Source organism: Rana temporaria, chromosome 5 (genome assembly GCF_905171775.1).
Source record: "Rana temporaria chromosome 5, aRanTem1.1, whole genome shotgun sequence".
NCBI classification, from domain to species: Eukaryota; Metazoa; Chordata; class Amphibia; order Anura; family Ranidae; genus Rana; species Rana temporaria.
Window position 1 is genome coordinate 182,668,461 of NC_053493.1, and position 19,212 is coordinate 182,687,672.

At 47.4% G+C, this 19,212-nt stretch overlaps 1 protein-coding gene across 4 annotated transcripts in view; it reads left to right on the top strand.

The window, feature by feature from the left end:
* The first annotated feature begins 277 nt into the window (after nucleotides 1–277).
* MARCHF6 (membrane associated ring-CH-type finger 6) overlaps nucleotides 278–19,212 on the top strand; it is a 1,325,445-nt gene continuing 1,306,510 nt past the window's right edge. Inside the window, exon 1 of one of the 4 annotated variants that reach the window (XM_040351967.1) lies at nucleotides 278–709. In XM_040351967.1, coding sequence (XP_040207901.1) covers nucleotides 676–709 — 34 coding nt within the window. In that variant the 5' untranslated portion in view covers nucleotides 278–675. The remainder of the gene's footprint in view (nucleotides 710–19,212) is intronic. The other 3 variants (XM_040351966.1, XM_040351964.1, XM_040351965.1) reach the window with 3 other exon arrangements.

Genomic DNA, 19,212 nt, shown 5'->3' on the forward strand with positions numbered 1-19,212 from the left:
TGGACGGAGCTGTTAGCGTAGACCTGTATGCACAGTATTAAATTTAGTTTACTCGCGCACCCAGGGAGGTCAACCCCCGTGCAGTTCTTCAAAGGGCTAAGAGAGAGGAGAGGGGGGCAGGCAGATGGGAGGCTGCTCCATGTTACACTGGCTTCTCCTTCCTAACAGTATATGTAATATGTAAACATATAGTCATTTACTTTTTGAAAACCTTTCCCACACAAATCATCACAATTTGCTTTTGTATAGTACGCATGCGCACTAAGCACGGCTAGCACCACGTGACCATTGTCTTGATCTTTTTCTCCTTTGTTGCTATCACCTTTAGGGATGCTATAGGGTCAGCATTAGCCACTGTCCCCTACCCCCATCCTTCTTGTCTTTATATTCATTTAGATGATGGTACGCTTTAAAGATTAGTTACTTTGCTTATACTTCATATATTCACACTGTAGGGAACCTGTGACATCCACGGTTGCTCCACAAATTGCAACTCGGTCTCATGTCCACGAGCCAATTAGTACATCTGTTTGAGTCTATAAGTCCCGCAGCGTAGGGAGAGTGGAGGGGGTCAATGTTCACTGGGAGGAGCGAGTCTGACATCTTTCTCTGTAAGACACGCTGAACGAAAGACAAGAAGGCGTGAGCTGCAGGATACGTCACAGGCTCGACAAGATGGAGGCGGCCGAAGAAGGTAACGTCAGTACGTGTAGGTTTAGAGTTGGTTGATAGCAGTTGAATTGCTTGTTCTACTTGGTTGGGTTGTCTTGTGTGCATATCTCCTTTTAAACAATATTGTAACTAATGCTTCTGACTGGACGTGTTTTGTCGGCCTTACAAAATGAGATATGGGATGTTGGATGTATCTAACTTAAAGGCGATCGTTAGTACGTTGTAGTTGTGTTGGTTTGCTGAAGTTAACGTAAACTGAGAATATGAATGTTTTGGTGATGTGGATTTCAAATCATGTACAGCATTTCGTGTAAAGAAAAGATGTGCATGCCTTAGTTTTGAATTACTGAAAATTAAATTCAGGTCGCATGTTTGCTATGTCCAAAAAAAGTAGGGTTGGCAAGAAATTGTCCATTTATATATTAAAAAAACAAAACAAAACCTTTTGCAACATTCTCTTGCCATGAGGCACAATTGACAATTTTTGAAGACCCAGAAATAGTAGGGAGAGCTTGGTATGTTGCACAGCTATTTATGGTATGATGCCAATCCAACCAGATTTTTAACCTATCAAAATACAACTGCACTTTTAGGGCCTGTATACTTCTGCTTTAAAGGGTCACTAAAGGATTTTTTTTTTTTTTTTAGCTAAATAGCTTCCTTTACCTTACTGCAGTCCTGGTTTCATGTCCTCATTGTTCGTTTTTGCTTTGATGTTGCTGTAAATCCTCTGTTCTGGACACTTCCTGGTTGTCTGTTTCCTGATCACCACAGTACTGGGAGATTTCTCACTGTGGTGACTAATTACTGTGTGTAAAACAAAACTGGATTGGTGCTGAGGAGTTTTAGACAAAGGCTCACTGCCCTCTATTGGCTCACTGCCCATCAGAGAACCAGGAAACAGCAAAAACGAAACTAAACTGCAGGTACATTATGATTGATTTTTATCTATTTTTAATCATTTTTAAAACGAATAAGTTAACTATTATGTCTCTATACCCTGTAAACAGTCATTTCAGCTATTTTTTTCCCCTTTAGTGACCCTTTAAAGGGGTTTTTCCACCAATTTTGTAAGTTTATTAAAAGTCAGCAGCTACAAAAAGTGTAGCTGCTGGCTTTTAATAAACCGACACTTACCTGCTCCACGGCTCCAGCGACTCGCCGGACGGGGCTGCGCTCCTCGCCACCCCCTCGCCGGCCGGCGTCTTCATGCTCAGTGTGGGCACCCGGCCGTGACAGCTTTCGGCTTCACGGCCGGGCACCCACTGCGCGAGCGGCGCCGTCTGATTGGACAGGCGATCGCCGAGGACCTGTCATGTGTCCTGGGCGATCGCCTACAGTAGCCCCTTCCTGTAGGTGATTAAGCTTAATCGCCTAGGCGATTAGGCTTAATCGTCTACCCGGAAGGAGGAAGTGGGACAGGAAGTCCCACTCCTCCTGAAGCCCCCACTCCCCCCCAAAAAAATTACAAGCCAAATGTGGCATGTAAGGGGGAGAGGAGTGGGTTAAGAGGAAGTTCCAAATTTGGGTGGAACTCCTCTTTAAGTACTGTACACGTTTTGGCATGTCCATAATTGGGGGGGAGTAGGTACCCAGTTTTAACAGGTACCTCTCTCAACTTTTTATTTTTTTATATATAATTAGTTGGCCTAATATTTTGATTGGCTAAAAACCTCAAAGTTTAGTGTATATGTAGCACTACCCCTGAAGGAGCTGCTGGTTGTCTTGGGTGGCACATTTACCTCATGGCTCTTCCGAATTCCTAGGGGTGAATCGTGCATATAGCAATAGTAAAAGAATGTCCGCAAGAAGTGTCTTTGCTGTGCTCTTTATTACCCAGCAGGGTAAAAACAATGAACTGGTGATGAAAGGGATAGAGTTTGCAGTAAGATGAACAGCAGATTCAGGCGTAGTATTTGGCACAATCCTGTTCCCATATGTAACACTTTCTGTACCACTCCTACCTGGGTGGGTTTAGTGTACCTGGACAGGCCCCTCTCACTGACCTGGCAGCTGGAGTATCATTTGAACATTTGTAGGATAAAGTCTCTGCCACAGGCCCTCTCTAGTTGCAGTTACGGAGGTAATCCTCCTTAGGTGAATTATGCCTGGATCTCCTTTTTTTTTTTTTTTTTTTTTTTTTTTTTTTATGTAATCTTTATTTTAATGATATATACGCAAATGACAAACAGAAAAATAAGAAACGAAACGTAAACACACAAGGCAGCCATATATAAGGAGTCTGCCACCGGATACAAACAGTCAGCAGAACAATAAAGTACAAGGAATATCGAGGGATGCATTCAACTCGGAGGACCTATCTGGGGGAATAGTTATCAACGTATAACAATCACGATATAGGGTCCAGCAATCTTGGATCGCCCCTACCCCCTCCAAGCAATACACCCCCGGCGAGGGGGCTACCCCTCCATCTGAGATGAGTCAGATTGTGTCTCCAGGCCTAAAAACCTAAGGGCAGCCGGACGAATAGAAAAAGAAAACAAAGATAAAATAAGAATAACAAAAATGTAGACAAACAGAAAATCACGGGGGAAGGGGAAACGCCTGCAAGTACAATATACCAACATGAGCTATATAAAGTTTGTTAGCATTCAGTAGGCTCCGCAGTGCCTGACCCGGGGCCTCCCGTCTCCCTCTCCGTACATTCCCCCTAAACTGACGGAGCCGCAGCCAATGGAGGACCCGAGGCTCCCACCCCAGGAGTGCCTGCATAGTGTATCCAAGTAGCCCAGATGGAGTAGAACTTCTCATACGTATCCTTACATCTTGCCATCCACTCCTCTACGGCCAAAATCATTTACCATCGCTATCCAATCGGAGCGGGTAGGCACCTGAGGCTTCTTCCAAAAGATCGGAATCAGCCGGCGGGCCGCATTGAGAAAATGGGGCAACGAGGATTTGCGGTAATGGCTAAGAGGAGTGGTGGGAACATGTAGCAAGGATTCAAACGGGGAATCCGGCAACTCAGATCTAAAATTAACTTGATCTGTGCATGAATATCCAGCCAAAAAGGTATCAGCTTGGGGCATTCCCACCAGACGAGAAGGAACGAGCCTCTGAGGCCACATCCCCTCCAGCATGCATCCGAAAGGGACGGATAGATCTTGGCAAGCTTGGAAGGCACCCTGTACCATCTGGTCATGATCTTATAACTATTCTCCTGCATTTTGGTATCTACTGTACTCGAGTGGGTAAGGCTATACAGGTGATCCAGTTGAGGCTCAGTGAAGACATGCTGTAGATCCCTCTCCCATTCTCCAATGAATCCCGGTTTTCCCTCCACACATAGGGACTGCAACAAATCATATAAGACTGAGATGGCATGGGGGATAGCAGAGGCAGACATACAGTGTTCAAAGGGAGATGCCAGAGTGGGAGAACGAACTCCTCAGGGTAAGCTGGTGAAGTGTTGGAGCTGCCTGTAACGCCACTCATCCATTGGGAAGGGGCCATATTGCATCCGGAGTGTGGCTAATGGCAATAAGTCCTGGTCCTGAACAAATCTGCCACATCTGGACTCGCCATCCGCCGCCCACGTCCGAAAGGAGGGGTGTTCCCCAGGAGTGAACCAAGGGAAGCCCCCTAATGGAGCCAGAGGGGATGTCGGCGGTGCAAGCCCCCCCTGCCCATTCAGTCTGTCCCATACCGCCAAGGCATGGACGGCTAACGGAGAGACCAGTGCAGAAAGACCCCTATTCTCCAGAGGGACCCATGGGGCATGCGACAGGTTACGACCCGCCAAGACCTTGTCCAGGGGTACCCATAACTTATACGGGACGTTATGATGCCAGTCCAGAATGCGCTGCAGAGCAACGGCCTCATAGTGTCTACGCACTACCGGGACCCCCGTATCTCCCCTCTTCTTAGGGCGTTGTATGATACGTAGGGCCAGCCGGGGACACCTCCCACTCCAAATATATTGTATAAACAGACTGTTGAGGGTTGAGAAGAAAGCTCTAGGCAAAGTAATTGGCACCATCTGCAGGAAGAACAGGACACGTGGCAGCACATTCATCTTAAGCACACTGACTCGGCCCATCCAGGAGAAAGCGGCCTTATCCCATCATTTTAGATCCACTCTGATGGAGGAAAGAAGCGGTGCATAGTTGCATTCATACAATAGGGCGCAATTGGAGGGCAGGTATACCCCCAAGTACTTGAGGGAGGACGGGCACCAAGTAAATGAGAAAGCAGCTGTGTACGCAGATTTATGGGGACTGATAGTGACAGAATCTCAGACTTATTATAATTTATTTTAAAGTTGGACAGAGATCCAATTTCTTTTAGCTCTGCCAAAATGATGGGCAATGAGATAAGGGGGTCAGAAACATAGAACAGAACATCTTCTGCATAGGCAGATAACTTATGCTCCGTCGGGCCGACCGTAAAACCCCTGATGTCAGTATTCAAACGAATCTTGTTCAGCAGCTGTTCGAGGGTCAGAGCAAAGATGAGAGGGGACAGTGGGCATCCCTGACGTGTCCCATTACTGATCGGAAAGGGGTCAGACAGAATCCCATTTACCTTCACTCTAGCGCTCGGAGAGCTATACAGGGATGAAATCCAGGCCAGCATATTAGGAGCCAAGCCAGGTTAGGACCGCCTTCATGTATGTCCAGTCCACCCTGTCAAATGCCTTCTCGGCATCAGTGGAAAGCAAGAGACAGGGGCGAGACGAGGCCTGCGACTCAATCCAGTGGATTAGCTGAAGTGCCCTATTCGAGTTATCTCTAGCCTCTCTACCCATGATGAACCCCGTCTGGTCAGGGTGAATAATTTTTGGGAGTACCGGCTTAAGTCTATTGGCCAAAATTTTAATATCGGTATTCAAAAGTGATATCGGCCTATAACTACTGGGTAAGTGTCACGTACCTGGAGGATGAGCCCGACGTGCAGGAAGTGGCAGCCGTTACTCCTCTGATCCCGGGACCCCTGGTAGAGTGGACAGGGGGAACGGGAATGCAGAGTCGCACAAGCGCCAGGAGTGACGCTGATGCAGGGGCCGGATGGTACTTCTGCAGGGTCCGAGAGAGTCTCTGGATGACAGGTGCAAGCTGGCAGGTAGCAGACCGTAAGCAGCGGCACTGGGACAGCAAGTGACAGCCGGAGGGGAAGGTGTCCTGTAGTTCAGGCAGCAAACAAGTCCCAGAAGCTGGTGAGGAGCTGGACCAGCAAATCCGGCACAGGTAAGGCCAAGATGATAGAGAGGTCGTCAAGCCGGGTCGGCAACAGGCGGGCAGCAGAGTACCAGGGATGAGGCAAAGGGATGGTCAGAGCAAGCCGAGGTCAGGGCAGGCGGAAGACAGGATCAACAGGAACAAAGCCGGGTATCAGGATCAAGCAGGGGTAACAGGTGCAGGTAGTCTCAGGAAACGCTGTAGACCGGACAGCAAGAGGCCAGGCTCCCAGGACACTTTAAGTACCCTGTTTTGGCGCCAGATTGACGCTTGCACGTGCCCGCCCGCCGTTACCGCCAGTGCGCCCGCCGCGCCACCGTGAACGCGCACGAGCGCCATTAGCGCCATCTGGTGGCCGAGGTAATTCATGACAGTAAGGTGTGGTCTTTGCCCTCTTTAGGGAGGACAGTAATATTTGCCAATAGCGCCTCGGACGGTACCGCGGTGCCAGTAGCTAATGCCGAAAAATAAGAGCACATGGGGCCAGAAAGTGCCTCCACATACTTTTTATAGTAAGCATTTGTGAAGCCGTCCGGGCCAGGGCTCTTTCCATTGGGGAGATCCTGCACTACCACTCAAATTTCCGCTTCGGAGATGGGAGAGTCCAGCTGCGTACCAACTGAGGCCTCCAGCCGCGGGCCTGGGCTTCCGTGAGATATTGGTGAATACGGCAAGCTATCAGGGAGGTGGTATAATTGAGCATAATGGTCCCGAAAGGCAGCCGCAATTTTCGAGGAGTGGACAACCGAGGTCCCCGTCACAGAGGTTAGCTTGTGTACATGTCCCGAGGAGCGTTGGCGCTTGAGGGCTCTCGCCAACAGGGCTATTGCCAAATTCATAGAAATTGTGTGCTAAGTGGCGGATCCGAGCCTTAATTTTAGTTTCCAACAAAGTGGCCAATTCCCGACGAAGGGACTGCAACTCAGCCGCCAAGTCAGGGGTGACTTTTTTTTTTTTTTGTGCGTAAGTTCCGCTGTCCTTAGTTTGGCAAGAAGGGCCTGCAGTTCAGGCGCCACCTCCATGGCCGTGCCTCCAGTGACAAGGGACGCAGGGAAATGGAGACCCCCAGAGAGTATTGGTCCATCACTAAAAGGTCAATGCGGGTGTAAACATTATGCGTGGCCGAAAAGCGGCTATAATCCCTGTCTGTCGGGTGTAGAAGCCTCCAGCAGTCAACCAAATAGTGCTCCTGCAGGGACTTCCTAAAATGCTTCAGAAAGGCAAACAAATGGGCTGAGCGGCCTGAGGATGTGTCCATCTGTGGGTCAGGGCTAATATTAAAGTCTCCCCCCCCCCCCCCCCCCAGGATGAGCTGACCCTCCCGGAATGCAGACAGAGATTCCAGGACCGAATCCAGGAAGCTGAGCTGCTTGCTATTCGGGGCATACACAGCTGCAAGAGTAAGCTTACGGTTATAGATGGTGCCTTTCACAAACACGAATCGACCTTCTGGGTCGAGCAGTTGATCCGTCATAACAAAGGGACAAGTTTAGTGGACCGCTATGGCCACCCCTCCCGACTTAGGGCGGGGAGAGTTACTGAGGAACCAGGAATTGTATAGGCGAGTGGGAAGGCGGGGGACCGAGTCAGTGTGGAAGTGCGTCTCCTGTAAATAAATGATATGTGCCCCCAAACGTTTCAACTCGAGCCACAACTTACTGCGTTTCGATGGGGAACCCAAGCCACGGACGTTTATAGGATACGACTTTCAAGTCTGCCATAGTGGAAGATTGTACGGTAGAGCCCCCCATTTGGCAACCAGAAGAAGAGGGGATACACAGCACGTCTGAACTTCCAGCAAGGGATAGATCAGGGAAGAAAGACAGTTTGGCTCCATCAAAATCCACGTAGCCAACTCCCCTGACCTGGTTCATAATGCGTTCTTTGAGCGAGTACTTGTGTAATTTACAGATAATGTCTCTGGGTTTATCAGGGTCATCAGAGGGGGGTCGCAGAGCTCTGTGGGCACGATCTATTTCAAAGTGATCTGGCGCCTGCCGACCCAGTATTTGTTTAAAGACCCCTTGCAGGGTGGGTATGATATCCCTGGGACAAAAAACAAATAAAATCAAGCGCTCACCTAAATGAAATGTAAAGGATAAAAATACACGCTTAAGAATGGGGAATAGTGTAAAAAAAGGGGGGATTCATGTGATAGCTGAAAAAATGAAAAAAGGGGATATAAGGAGTGGGGAGGTGGTCAATTTCAGCTGTCCATGAAAGAATTGTTAAAAATGTAGTATGAAAATTAAAATTATTATTGTGATAAAAGTTCAGTCCATAGGAAGTTCATGGAGCAGTAATACAAATTAGTATGTATATATTATATATACTCTTGCTTGGAGGGCTGCCAGCTGTCAAGAAGAAGCAATTCTGAAACAACAACAAAAGAACAAAAAGCGGCGCCCTCTAAGCGTAGTATGAGAGGTTACTCACAAGAATGCGGGGGGTACAGGTATTAAAATACTGATGTCATCTGTGGCCGGCGTCCGGAGTACATAAACTCTGCTGAGTTGGTCTTCTCGCAGGCTTCAGGCAGTCAGTGTGATGGTTTATCCACAAGGTGGGGGCCGAGTGCGGTGTCTCTGAATGTCCCTAGATGGTGACACAGCGCTGGTACGAGGGGAGAAGCAGGAACGCCACATCTCTTCGTCAGGCTCTAGAGCCTGACGAAGAGACACGCATGTATCGAACGCGTGCACCGCCCTGAGACTGAATCCGGAAGTGACGCTCTGCTGCTTGCGCTCCACGGCTGCGTTCCACCACGCCGAATGTGGCGTTCATGCTTCTCCCCTCGTACCAGCGCTGTGTCACCATCTAGGGACATTCAGAGACACCGCACTCGGCCCCCACCTTGTGGATAAACCATCACGCTGACTGCCTGAAGCCTGCGAGAAGACCAACTCAGCAGAGTTTATGTACTCCGGACGCCGGCCACAGATGACATCAGTATTTTAATACCTGTACCCCCCGCATTCTTGTGAGTAACCTCTCATAAGAATTATTGTTTGTCTTTTTTATTAAACTCCATACTACGCTTAGAGGGCGCCGCTTTTTGTTCTTATGATATCCCTGGGGCCTGTGGCTTCTGGTAGGCCTCTGATGCGGATACTAACCCTGCGGCTTCTGTTTTCAAAATCGTCCATCTGGTCTAGCAGGGCTTCAAGCTTGCAATCTTGTTGCTTGGTACGATCAGAGAGAGCTTGCAAGGTGGGGGCAGTCTCTTCCCATTGCGATTCCAAAGTCTCAACTCTATCCCCCAAGTGTGCAGTGTCAGCCTGCAAGGCCTCAATATCCTGTCTCAGGGCCTGCTCCACTTTATGAGCAAACAGCTCCAGGTCTGCCTTAGTGGGGAGGGATAGGATGTGAGCCCGAATGTCTCTGTCCTCCCACGGTTAACAGTCTTTTGAGGACCCCCCCTAAGCTGTCTGAGCCGGCAGGAGAGGAAGGAGGAGGTAGGGACAGCTGTGCCATGTGTGGGGAGCTGATCGGCGAGATGGCCCTAGCCGCGTGTGTCCGGCGCCATCTTGGCTGTACCTGCTGTGCTCTTGCGGGTCCCTGGGAAGAAGGTGCCCCCCCCCCGGGAAGCCGCTGTGAAGGTTAGTTCAGTCGCGGGTCTCACGGAGCTCTAAGAGAGCGTCCTCACTCCTGCATGCCGTAGCCACGCCCCCCTGGATCTCCTTCTTAATATCGCCCAGGTACCGACTGACAGGTGATCGATACTTCCGTGTCCGGCTAGCTTGATCCCCAGTGGTTTGTCGAAATCCTTTTGCATCGCCAGCCTCTCATTGGCATTCCTCAGATGGACTCCCCACCGAACAGCAATACTGCTTGGGATCCTCTAAAGTTTTGGGAACCCAGTCACTCACTGGGTCCCCGTCGCTGCTCAATGTTCCGGGCTAACATGGCCCCAAAACTGTCGGGGTGGCAGACTGGCGCAGGTTGACCTTTGGCAGTCTCAGTGTGTTTGGTTTGGGTGATCACCCATGAGAGAGATTCCAGGCACAGGAAAACAACAAGACACAGCAGCACGTTGTATCTGAAATCAACTCTGACTTTACTGATAATACTATGAGAATATATGCATTACAAAAAGGGGAGGGAACATAATACATTAATTTGGGTAGTGAACAAAGAAATATTATGTTAGCAATATGTGACTGGTTACTACAAACGGCGTGTCCACCTGCATTAATTACAAAAGGGAGAGAATGTTCTCACCATGAGATAAGAAAGTATACAACATTGTTGGTTTCAACAGTTCCCAATGAATTTCCCACAGAACACAACATCTGTGAGAATAAGAAGAATAAAGATACATCTTTTTAGCAATATCTAAAAAATGCTGCATGTATAGTCTTTTCTCAGAGACAAAACCTTACAGAAAACTATGTGTACAAGGCCATTTAGAATTCTGCTAAAATGAGTGAAATAATATTCACTCTAAAACCTATTAACCCCTCACAACTATATGTATTTTAGCGCTCACCCCCGAAGAAGCCGCTGTTTTTAGTTTGAGATCGGCCTATTAAGTTATAGGGGTGTAACGGATCGTCACCGATCCGTGATCCGAACGGGCCACCCCGTTCGGATCGGCACACCCCGCGATCCGCGGAGCGCTCCGGAGCCTAGGCCTAGGAAAGTCCCCGGCTTCGGCCTAGCTCCGGAGCGGCGGCCAGTCTGCTTGCCAGAGCCCAGCGTGACACGCCTCCCCGGGGAGGCGTGTCACGCTGTGCACTGGGCTCTAGCAAGCTGAATGGGAATGTTAGCAGTGAAGCACTGGTGTGAGAGGAGGGGGGGGGGGAAAGGGGGAAAAAAGAGCACAATAGCAATTCACAGGGGGGTGGATTAAAGAGGAAGCAGGTGAGGCTGTTTGGGACTTAAAAGTACAATCTTGATGTTTTTACAGCAAAACAAAAATATATATATATATATATATATATATATATATATATATATATATATATATAATTTTGCTGTAAAAACATCAAGATTGTACTTTAAGTCCCAAACAGCCTCACCTGCTTCCTCTTTAATCCACCCCTGTGAATTGCTATTGTGCTATTTTTTCGGATCAGCAAAAAAAAAAAAAAGGTTCCTTTTTTTAATTGGTCCAAAAAAAAAATATATTATTGTATTATATATATATATATATTTTTTTTTTTTTGGACCAATGAAAAAACGGACCCTTTTTTTTTTTTTTTTTTTGCTGATCCGAAAATGATCCGATCCGTGACTCCTGATCCGAGGATCGATCCGATCCGTGAGTTTTTTGATCCGTTGCACCCCTATTAAGTTACCTTCTTGACTTGGTCTAGGGTGATAGCTGTGAGTGTGAGTAAAGAGTAAGTGTCCAGGCGTCAATTGAGTTTTCAATGCATTATTCCAAGGCCCAACACGGCCAACATCAACATGACACACAGAGAAAGGTTGATGAGTGTAGAGAAACTTTAGTATCGGGCCCTGGATATGGAAGAGAGAGCAAGCCTGCTCTCAGCAATAGCGTAACCCAATTCGTCGCCACCACAATCAGGGTGGGTAAAGTGCCCCCGGACAGGCGTCTTACCACAGGCCTGGCAGCCGGAGCGCCACTTAAGGATCACTGGGAGGAAACAGGCCTCTGCCACAGGCTTGACAATTTTGAGATTTGTGAAACTAGATTGAGCGAATTCTCCCAGTCAATTCAGATAGTGTCACCTACTGACAGCTTGAACATACCTGTCATGCAGTGTGGTGACTGGATCCTCGATGGTTCGTCTAGGCCTCCTGGACAACCTCTGATTCTAGGTTCTCCCGAGCCAACCCCCCATCGCACAGCTCCCGGCTTAGGATCCTCTCAGCAGAAGGTTGGGACCCAGCCAGTCGCTGGGGCCCCTCTCTAAGTTGGGATGAGGCTCTGCATGGTGCATGACCTCAGTGGAGCAGGCCACGGTGGCGGGGCCCATGGATGCGCACACCCTGAAGGTGGATGCCGCACCTGGAACTCGGGCCCCGCACAGAACAGCGTGGCCAAAAGGCGGTTGCCCAGATATATCCCCTCCCAGCATGTCCAACGAGGGAAGAACTCCTCTGATTGGCTGCTGGGAGAAGGTGGGTCTGTCAGAACCCCTCTAGCGCCAGCTGCCGCCCGGGGGTGATAACGTACCCCCCCCGGAGCGCAGACTGACCCACAAGACACATTCTGAAAATGGCAACAGCCCAAATTTCCATAAACTGTAAATGGGAGTAAGTTAATCCTCCCATTCCCCACTAACTTTAGCGTAGCGCCCGCACTGAAAGTAAGGGGGCGCTACAGTATAGTTTAAGGAAGGATCCTAACTATAGAACAATAACCCCTTACAGTTCCCCTCTTAAATCAAGAATTTGATTTCTCCTAAAGAAGTGGGATCAGGGTTACTGAGGGCCTTTTTCCACCCACCTTAGATAATGGGATTCTTCTCCCTTAGTTGTCTGTATCTCTTAATATATTCAGCGTAGCTTGATGGAGTGGGATCAAAAAGAATATTTTAAAGGGAGTAAGGAGGGGTACATAGAAAGATTATCAATTCCTTTGCTGAGCATCTTCCTTGACAAGGGAAAATGCAGCACACTACGATACCTATAACTGCAAGTATGATCACTATAATGATCCCTAGCTGGATAAGGGCTTGTTTCCAGCTGGTGAACCACCCAAAGTATTGATCCCAGGGGTTGTCTATACCAGAGTTCTTTTTTAACTCAACTGACAGATCTTCCAGTTTTTTTTTTATTTTTTTTTTTATTTTTTTTTTATGGCTAATGTAACCTTACCCTTAGGGCCAATATTGTCCTGAATGTAAGTGCAACAGCCTTCTACCCGGTCAATAAATTTACATGTTCCCCCTTTCTCGGCAAGGATCATATCTAGGGCCATTCTATCCTGGAATGTCATCTGAGAGGTGGCCTCTAACTGTTCTGCCATTCCCATTAGAGCATCCCTTGTGTAATTGACAAATCTCTATTGATTGTAATACATGTAGTTAACCAGTCTACGTTTTTTGGACCCCTCTTGGCACCCCTATTGCATCTATGTATACATGTGGGTCAAAGCTACCTATAGGGACTCCTCTTTTCCTTCTTGAAGGGGAGTCTGGATGAGACTCAGCCTGTCCTTCAGAAAGGATGTGTAGGGGCATAATAATTTTAGCCATTACACTGTCCCTTCCAAGGAGTATCTAGCTTAGTTCGGATTTTCATATCACCACATATCCAGTAAATGTCTCCCACTGATCGGGTCTGATTGGCTATGATTGTTTTTCTCTATTCAAAGCAGAACCCTGAAGGAAAAGACTTAAGGTCTCTGCCCCTCGTTGTGTTGCTCACGTAGCAGGTGTAATTCCCTGGACATATGGTGATTCCATCCCCTGGATTGGAATTCTTTGATAGGATGGGGTACTGTGTGTGTGTGTGCGTGCGCGCGCGCGCGCTCAAAAGGGGGTATTAACAGGGGCAGACAGCCCTGACCCTGTAAAAAAGGGACAATCCATTTATCACCGGATTCTGGCAAACTGTGGCTACTGATAGGACTGATTTCATTTTCAGTATTTTCCCTTGTCTGGATTACAGCTAACTGCATATATCACCCAGAAGAGTTGGGGGTGATACAGGGAATATGTGGGAAGCAACATAATAAGTCTAACTGCTATGTGTGTGGTAGGGCCGGGCCTCACCTGGGAACTGTGTCCATACACACCAGTGGACCAGGGAAATACTTTTTCTTGACTGTCCTGTTCGAGGTCAGGGCTGTCCGCCCCCGTTGGCACCTCCTTTCTTGACTCTGGTTCCTCTGACTCGGGGTCCCTGCATACCGGTTTCACTCGAGCAGCGTAGGACTGTGTTCAGTTAGGATTGCAGTTCGGGTTGTTGCTACCACGACTGTTTCTAGACCATAAGCGAAATCCTGTTTCTTTCCCTTCTTCAGCTGTTTTATCACCACTACATCTCCTTCCTTGAAAGGGTGAGTGTTGCCCAGTGGAAGAAACGGAAACTTGCGAGTAACATTGTCTTTGACTTCTATTAAAGTTTCAATCAACTTTCTCATATATTCATCCCTAATGTTATCAAGATTGTCTTGTGTCATGAATGTGTGTCTGGCCCAAGGTGTTGGGAAAAGCCTACCCATCAGGATTTCAAAAGGAGAATATCCTAGGGTTGCATTTGGTGTCATTCTTATCTCAGCGAGGACAGCTGGGAGGTATCTTTTCCAGTTTCCAAACGTACCTCCCGTAGCTTTCGTCAGCTTGTCTTTGATTTAGGAAGTAAATGCTGGGCCTTGGCCTGAATTTATTTGTAGTGGTATTCCCCACCTGGGGATGATTTCCCCTGTGAAGATTCCCACTACCGTTTCAGCATCTTCCCTCTTAGTGGGAAACATTTCAGGCCAGCGGAAGAACACATCTGTAATCATACAGACTGGTCGTTGTCCTCCTTTTCGCTGTGAAATCAATTTGAAGGTGTGTGTGAACAGGGTTGTGGGGTGGAGCAATCCGATGTGGGTTATTGGGATTACTCCTGATGCATGTAATGCACATTTGACATAACTTTCTACCAATTGCCTGGCATCTGTAACATAATTTTTTTAAATGTTAGTTGTTTTAGAGTACGTTTCCAACCTTGGTGTCCTATCCCATGATAATGTGCAATGTCATGTATATTGGGGCACTACACTGTGGGACGCATGGTCTCCCCTCTTTGCAGATCAATCCGGTTTTAGGATTTTTCTGCAAAACAGGTGTCAGGGCACTGCCCTTTACGGTCACATTCCCCAGTTGGCTCTGAGTGGGATTGAACCTAGGACCTATCCATTACAAGTCCAGCTCTTTGCCTCTGAGCCACTGCTCAAGTGTTACTTTGCTTTCTGTCCGTTGGAGCCTGGTGCTGAACCTATGTTACTTTGGACCAATCAGTGGCCTGAGCGGCCTATTTAAGCCAGCCCCTTCCTCCTTGCTAATTGCTGGTTCGTTGTCAGCTTTACCTGAAGTACCTTGGAAGATTACCTGTATTCTGACCTGTTTTGACCCGGATTTGGACTTGACTACTCTTTGCCTTCTCCTACGCTTTGACCTCCTGGCTTGTTTACTGGACCCGCTTCCGTCTCCATTCCTTTGATCCCTGGCTTCCCGTTTTGGACTCTCTACCTTCTGGAACCCCTGACCATTCGGCTTGTTTCCTGGACTTCCTGCTTGACCTGATCAGGCTCTCAAACCCGTGGACTCTGACTTGCACCGGCATCTTCACCTCATCTGCTACAGCTCCCTTGGTGTCTCTGAATCATAGCTTCACTGACTTCCAGCTAATCATCTTCTGCTGCCGGCAGCCGGTGCCTCTTTGTGCCCCTCCTCGCTGTCTCCATCTTCAGAGGGTGAGGTGCACAGAGTCGCAAAGGTAGCCACCCTCGGCATCTCGGTCTCGGTGAGTACTTACCATAACGGTCCTGACAACAGGATAACACCAGTCCTTGGGACGCTGAGCCCTGGAGATCGGCGACCAGTTAAGCTTCTTCTGGGAGAATAGGGACCAGGGCGGGCATTTGCAACAAGGTCTCCCCTCTTTGGGCCACTTGCTTCGTTCCTGGTCAGCCAAGGCATTCCCTTTGCTGATCTCGTCTGTAATCTCAGTGTGTGCTCTGCAGTGTATAATGGCAAGTTCACTGGGAAGGTTGACGGCTCTGATAAGTTTGTCAATGAACTGTGAGTGGGAAATTCTTTCCCCATCAGTTAAGTATACCTCTAGGGACCACCGTTCCCCATGACCAAAGGTGTGAATAGTCACTGGTTGGTCTGTGTAAATTTCACATGCTCTGATGAGAGCAATGAGTTCAGCTGCTTGAGCCGACTGGTAAGGGATGGACTTGGCTTCTAGAACCACATCAGGAAATTGAACTACTGCATACCCTGCTAGGCAGGTGTTGTCACTGGGCTCGGTACATAAACCATGTACAAAGATATCATCTGCACCCGGGATGGGTGTGTTCATCATGTCAGTCCGGGGGAGGCAACCATTTCAATTTCCTCCAGACAGCCATGACAATCGGGTCCTTTATCCTCAGATGACTTCATGCCTAGAAGTGCATCTAGGATCATGGCCGGGCCCGAGTTACTGGCACTATACTCCAATGTACAGCTGTGGATTACTGAGTAGAATAACCTCATACTCACTTAATATCTGAGCATTGGGTGTGTGTGCCTTTAAGCAGGGTTACTACATCATGTGAGGTATGTAAGGTTGTAGGATTTCCTAATGTGAACACAGATGCCATTTCTACCACCATGGCGCATGTTGCCAGAGCCCTAAAGCAGGACGGGAAACCCTGGACCTGTAGAGGCATGACCTTTGAAAAATAAGCTACAGGTCGTAGCTTGCCCCTGTGTTCTTGGGCCAGCACACCCGCCATGGTTGTACAATTGTCTCTAGCATACAAATGAAACCTCATCAATGAAAAGTCAGGGAGGCTCAGTCCAGGACTTATTGGCATAGCTTTCTTTAATGCCTCAAAGGCATGCAACATTTCATTAGACCATTCAACATTTTTAGGAGCATCTTTCAGAGTGGCTTGCCTCAGAATATTATCATAAAAGGAGCAATCAGGAATCCACTGCCTACAACAGTTTATCATGCCAAGAAAAGACAGCATTTGCTTTCTTGGTGTGTGGGGTGACCAGGCCCACTATGGCATGGATTCGAGAAGGACTGAGGCTCCTTTGACCCTTTGAGAAGACAAAGCCCAAATATTCAACCTTTTCACTGCACCATTGTAACTTTTTTGCTTAGACTTTATGACCACATTTGTATAACCATAACATCAGTGATTCACTGTCTTGCTGACAAGCCTCCCTAGACTTACTACAGACCATCAAATCATTGATATACTGTAGTACTACCGAACCTTGGGGGGCCTGAGTGTGGACTGAAAAACAGTACTGTATACCACGGGGAAGTCCACAAATCCTTGAGGCACTTTCATCCAGTTTAACTGGCGTTCGCCATCAAGGGAAAAAGGAAACAAAGAAAGGGTCTGGTCTTGTCAATAGGGACACTAAAAAAAACATTCTTTAAATCTGTAACAGTAAAATGTGTGGTATGTTGGCAAGCACAGCATGGAGGTCAGGTTTCAGAGTGACCCTGTAAGGGGCACAGGAGATTAGGCCAGTGTCATATTCGCCTGTGGCCAAAACATCTTTAGGCAGGTCCGGAGGATCCAGATATGCCTGCGTGTTGTACATGGTCATAATGTATGATTCAGTGAAAGCTTCAATAGGTAACACAGAGGATTGAGCAATTAATCCTCCTTTCTCCTCTCCGGGGAACGGGTTACAACTGCCCATTATTGGGACATAAAACCGCTGAAACAATCAATGAACAGTTGTAATCGACCCAGAGTCTGCCCAATGTAATCTTTAATCGGTACAGAAAAATAACAATTACGTTTATATAATACTTGGTTTTTGCAATAGCGTTCTGGGCGGTCTACTGTAGCAAAAACATGGTGTAGGTTATATGGTCTCTCACTAATATGTCTAACAATGTGTAAGTTACTGTCAGATTCAGTATGCTTAAGTACAATTCCACAACATTCCACAAATAAAGTATTCACAAAACATACATTTCTATATCATGGAACGCTCACAGTGCTCGACTGCCAAAATTCAGGTTTTACCCCGAATAATGCGTCTTCCCAAAACGTGAGCTAGTCAGAGTTTCAGCCAAGCTGACAACATGGATCGGGTCGAGTGAAATGTGACCACCTTTTCACTCTCAACAAAGGGATAGAACAACAAAAGAACAACAATTTCAGTGATCCTTGTCTGTGTACACATCAACCAGACAGTTGTATCACACAAACAAATTATCTTATACTTTATGCGATAGAAAAGAAAGCACAGGTTTTAAACACACTGAGACTGGCAGTCATATCTCTTTCCCATAAAGAGATTAAGTTTCCCCGAAACTTTTTTTGGTGCCTCCTCTAGACACAATTGCAAAAGATTAAGTTTCCCGGAAACTTAACGTATTTCCCTGAAATACAATTGCAAGAAAATAGGCTTCCTTGAAACCTATGGTGTTTCTCCGAAACACAAATGTTTAGCCGGCTAAGCCTTTGCGCCCTCTTCCCCAAATTGACCCACACTATTCACTCCCGGAGTGAATCTCCATGTGTGTTAATTTATTTTAGCTCTAGATCAGAAATCTGATCAGAGCTCCGGTGATCCCGGCAGACAAACGGCAAAAAAATGTGTATATCTTACCGGGAATTTCCGGAGATGATTTTCCGATCTCGGTGGGACCTCCAAATTGTCGGGGTGGCAGACTGGCGCTGGTTGACCTTTGGCAGTCTCAGTGTGTTTGGTTGATCATCCATGAGAGAGATTCCAGGCACAGGAAAACAAGGCACAGCAGCACGTTGTATCTGAAATCAACTCTAACTTTACTGATAATACTATGAGAATATATGCATTACAAAAAGGGGAGGGAACATAATATTTCTTTGTTCACTACCCAAATTAATGTATTATGTTAGCAATATGTGACTGGTTACTACAGACAGCGTGTCCACCTGCATTAATTACAAAAGGGAGAGAATGTTCTCACCATGAGATAAGAAAGTATACAACATTGTTAGTTTCAACAGTTACAAAGGAATTTCCCACAGAACAGAACATCTGTGAGAATAAGAAGAATAAAAATCTTTTTAGCAATATCTAAAGAATGCTGCATGTATAATCTTTTCTCAGACAAAACCTTACAGAAAACTATGTGTACAAGGCCATTTAGAATTCTACTAAAATGAGTGAAATAATATTCACTCTAAAACTTATTAACCCCTCACAACTATATGTGTAGTTAAGGAAGGATCCTAACTATAGAACCTTAACCCCCATATGTAACCCTTTCTGTACCACTCCTGCCTGAGTGGGTTTAGTGTACCCGGACAGGCCCCTCTCACTGACCTGGCAGCTGGAGTATCACTCGAACATTTGTAGGATAAAGTCTCTGCCACAGACCCTCTCTGGTTGCAGTTACGGAGGTAATCCTTCTTGGGTGAATTACGCCTGGATCTCCTTCTTAATGTCGCCCAGGTAGCGACTGACAGGTGATCGATCCTTCAGTGTCTGGCTACCTTGATCCCCGGTGGTTTGTCGAAATTCTTTTGCATCGCCAGCCTCTCATTGGCGCTCCTCAGATGGACTCCCCACCGAACAGCAATACCGCTTGGGATCCTCAAACGTTTTGGGAACCCAGTCACTCACTGGGTCCCCGCCGCTGCTCAGATGTTCCAGGCCAACATGGCCCCGAAACCAGGAACACCGCGTGGCACGCACACCCC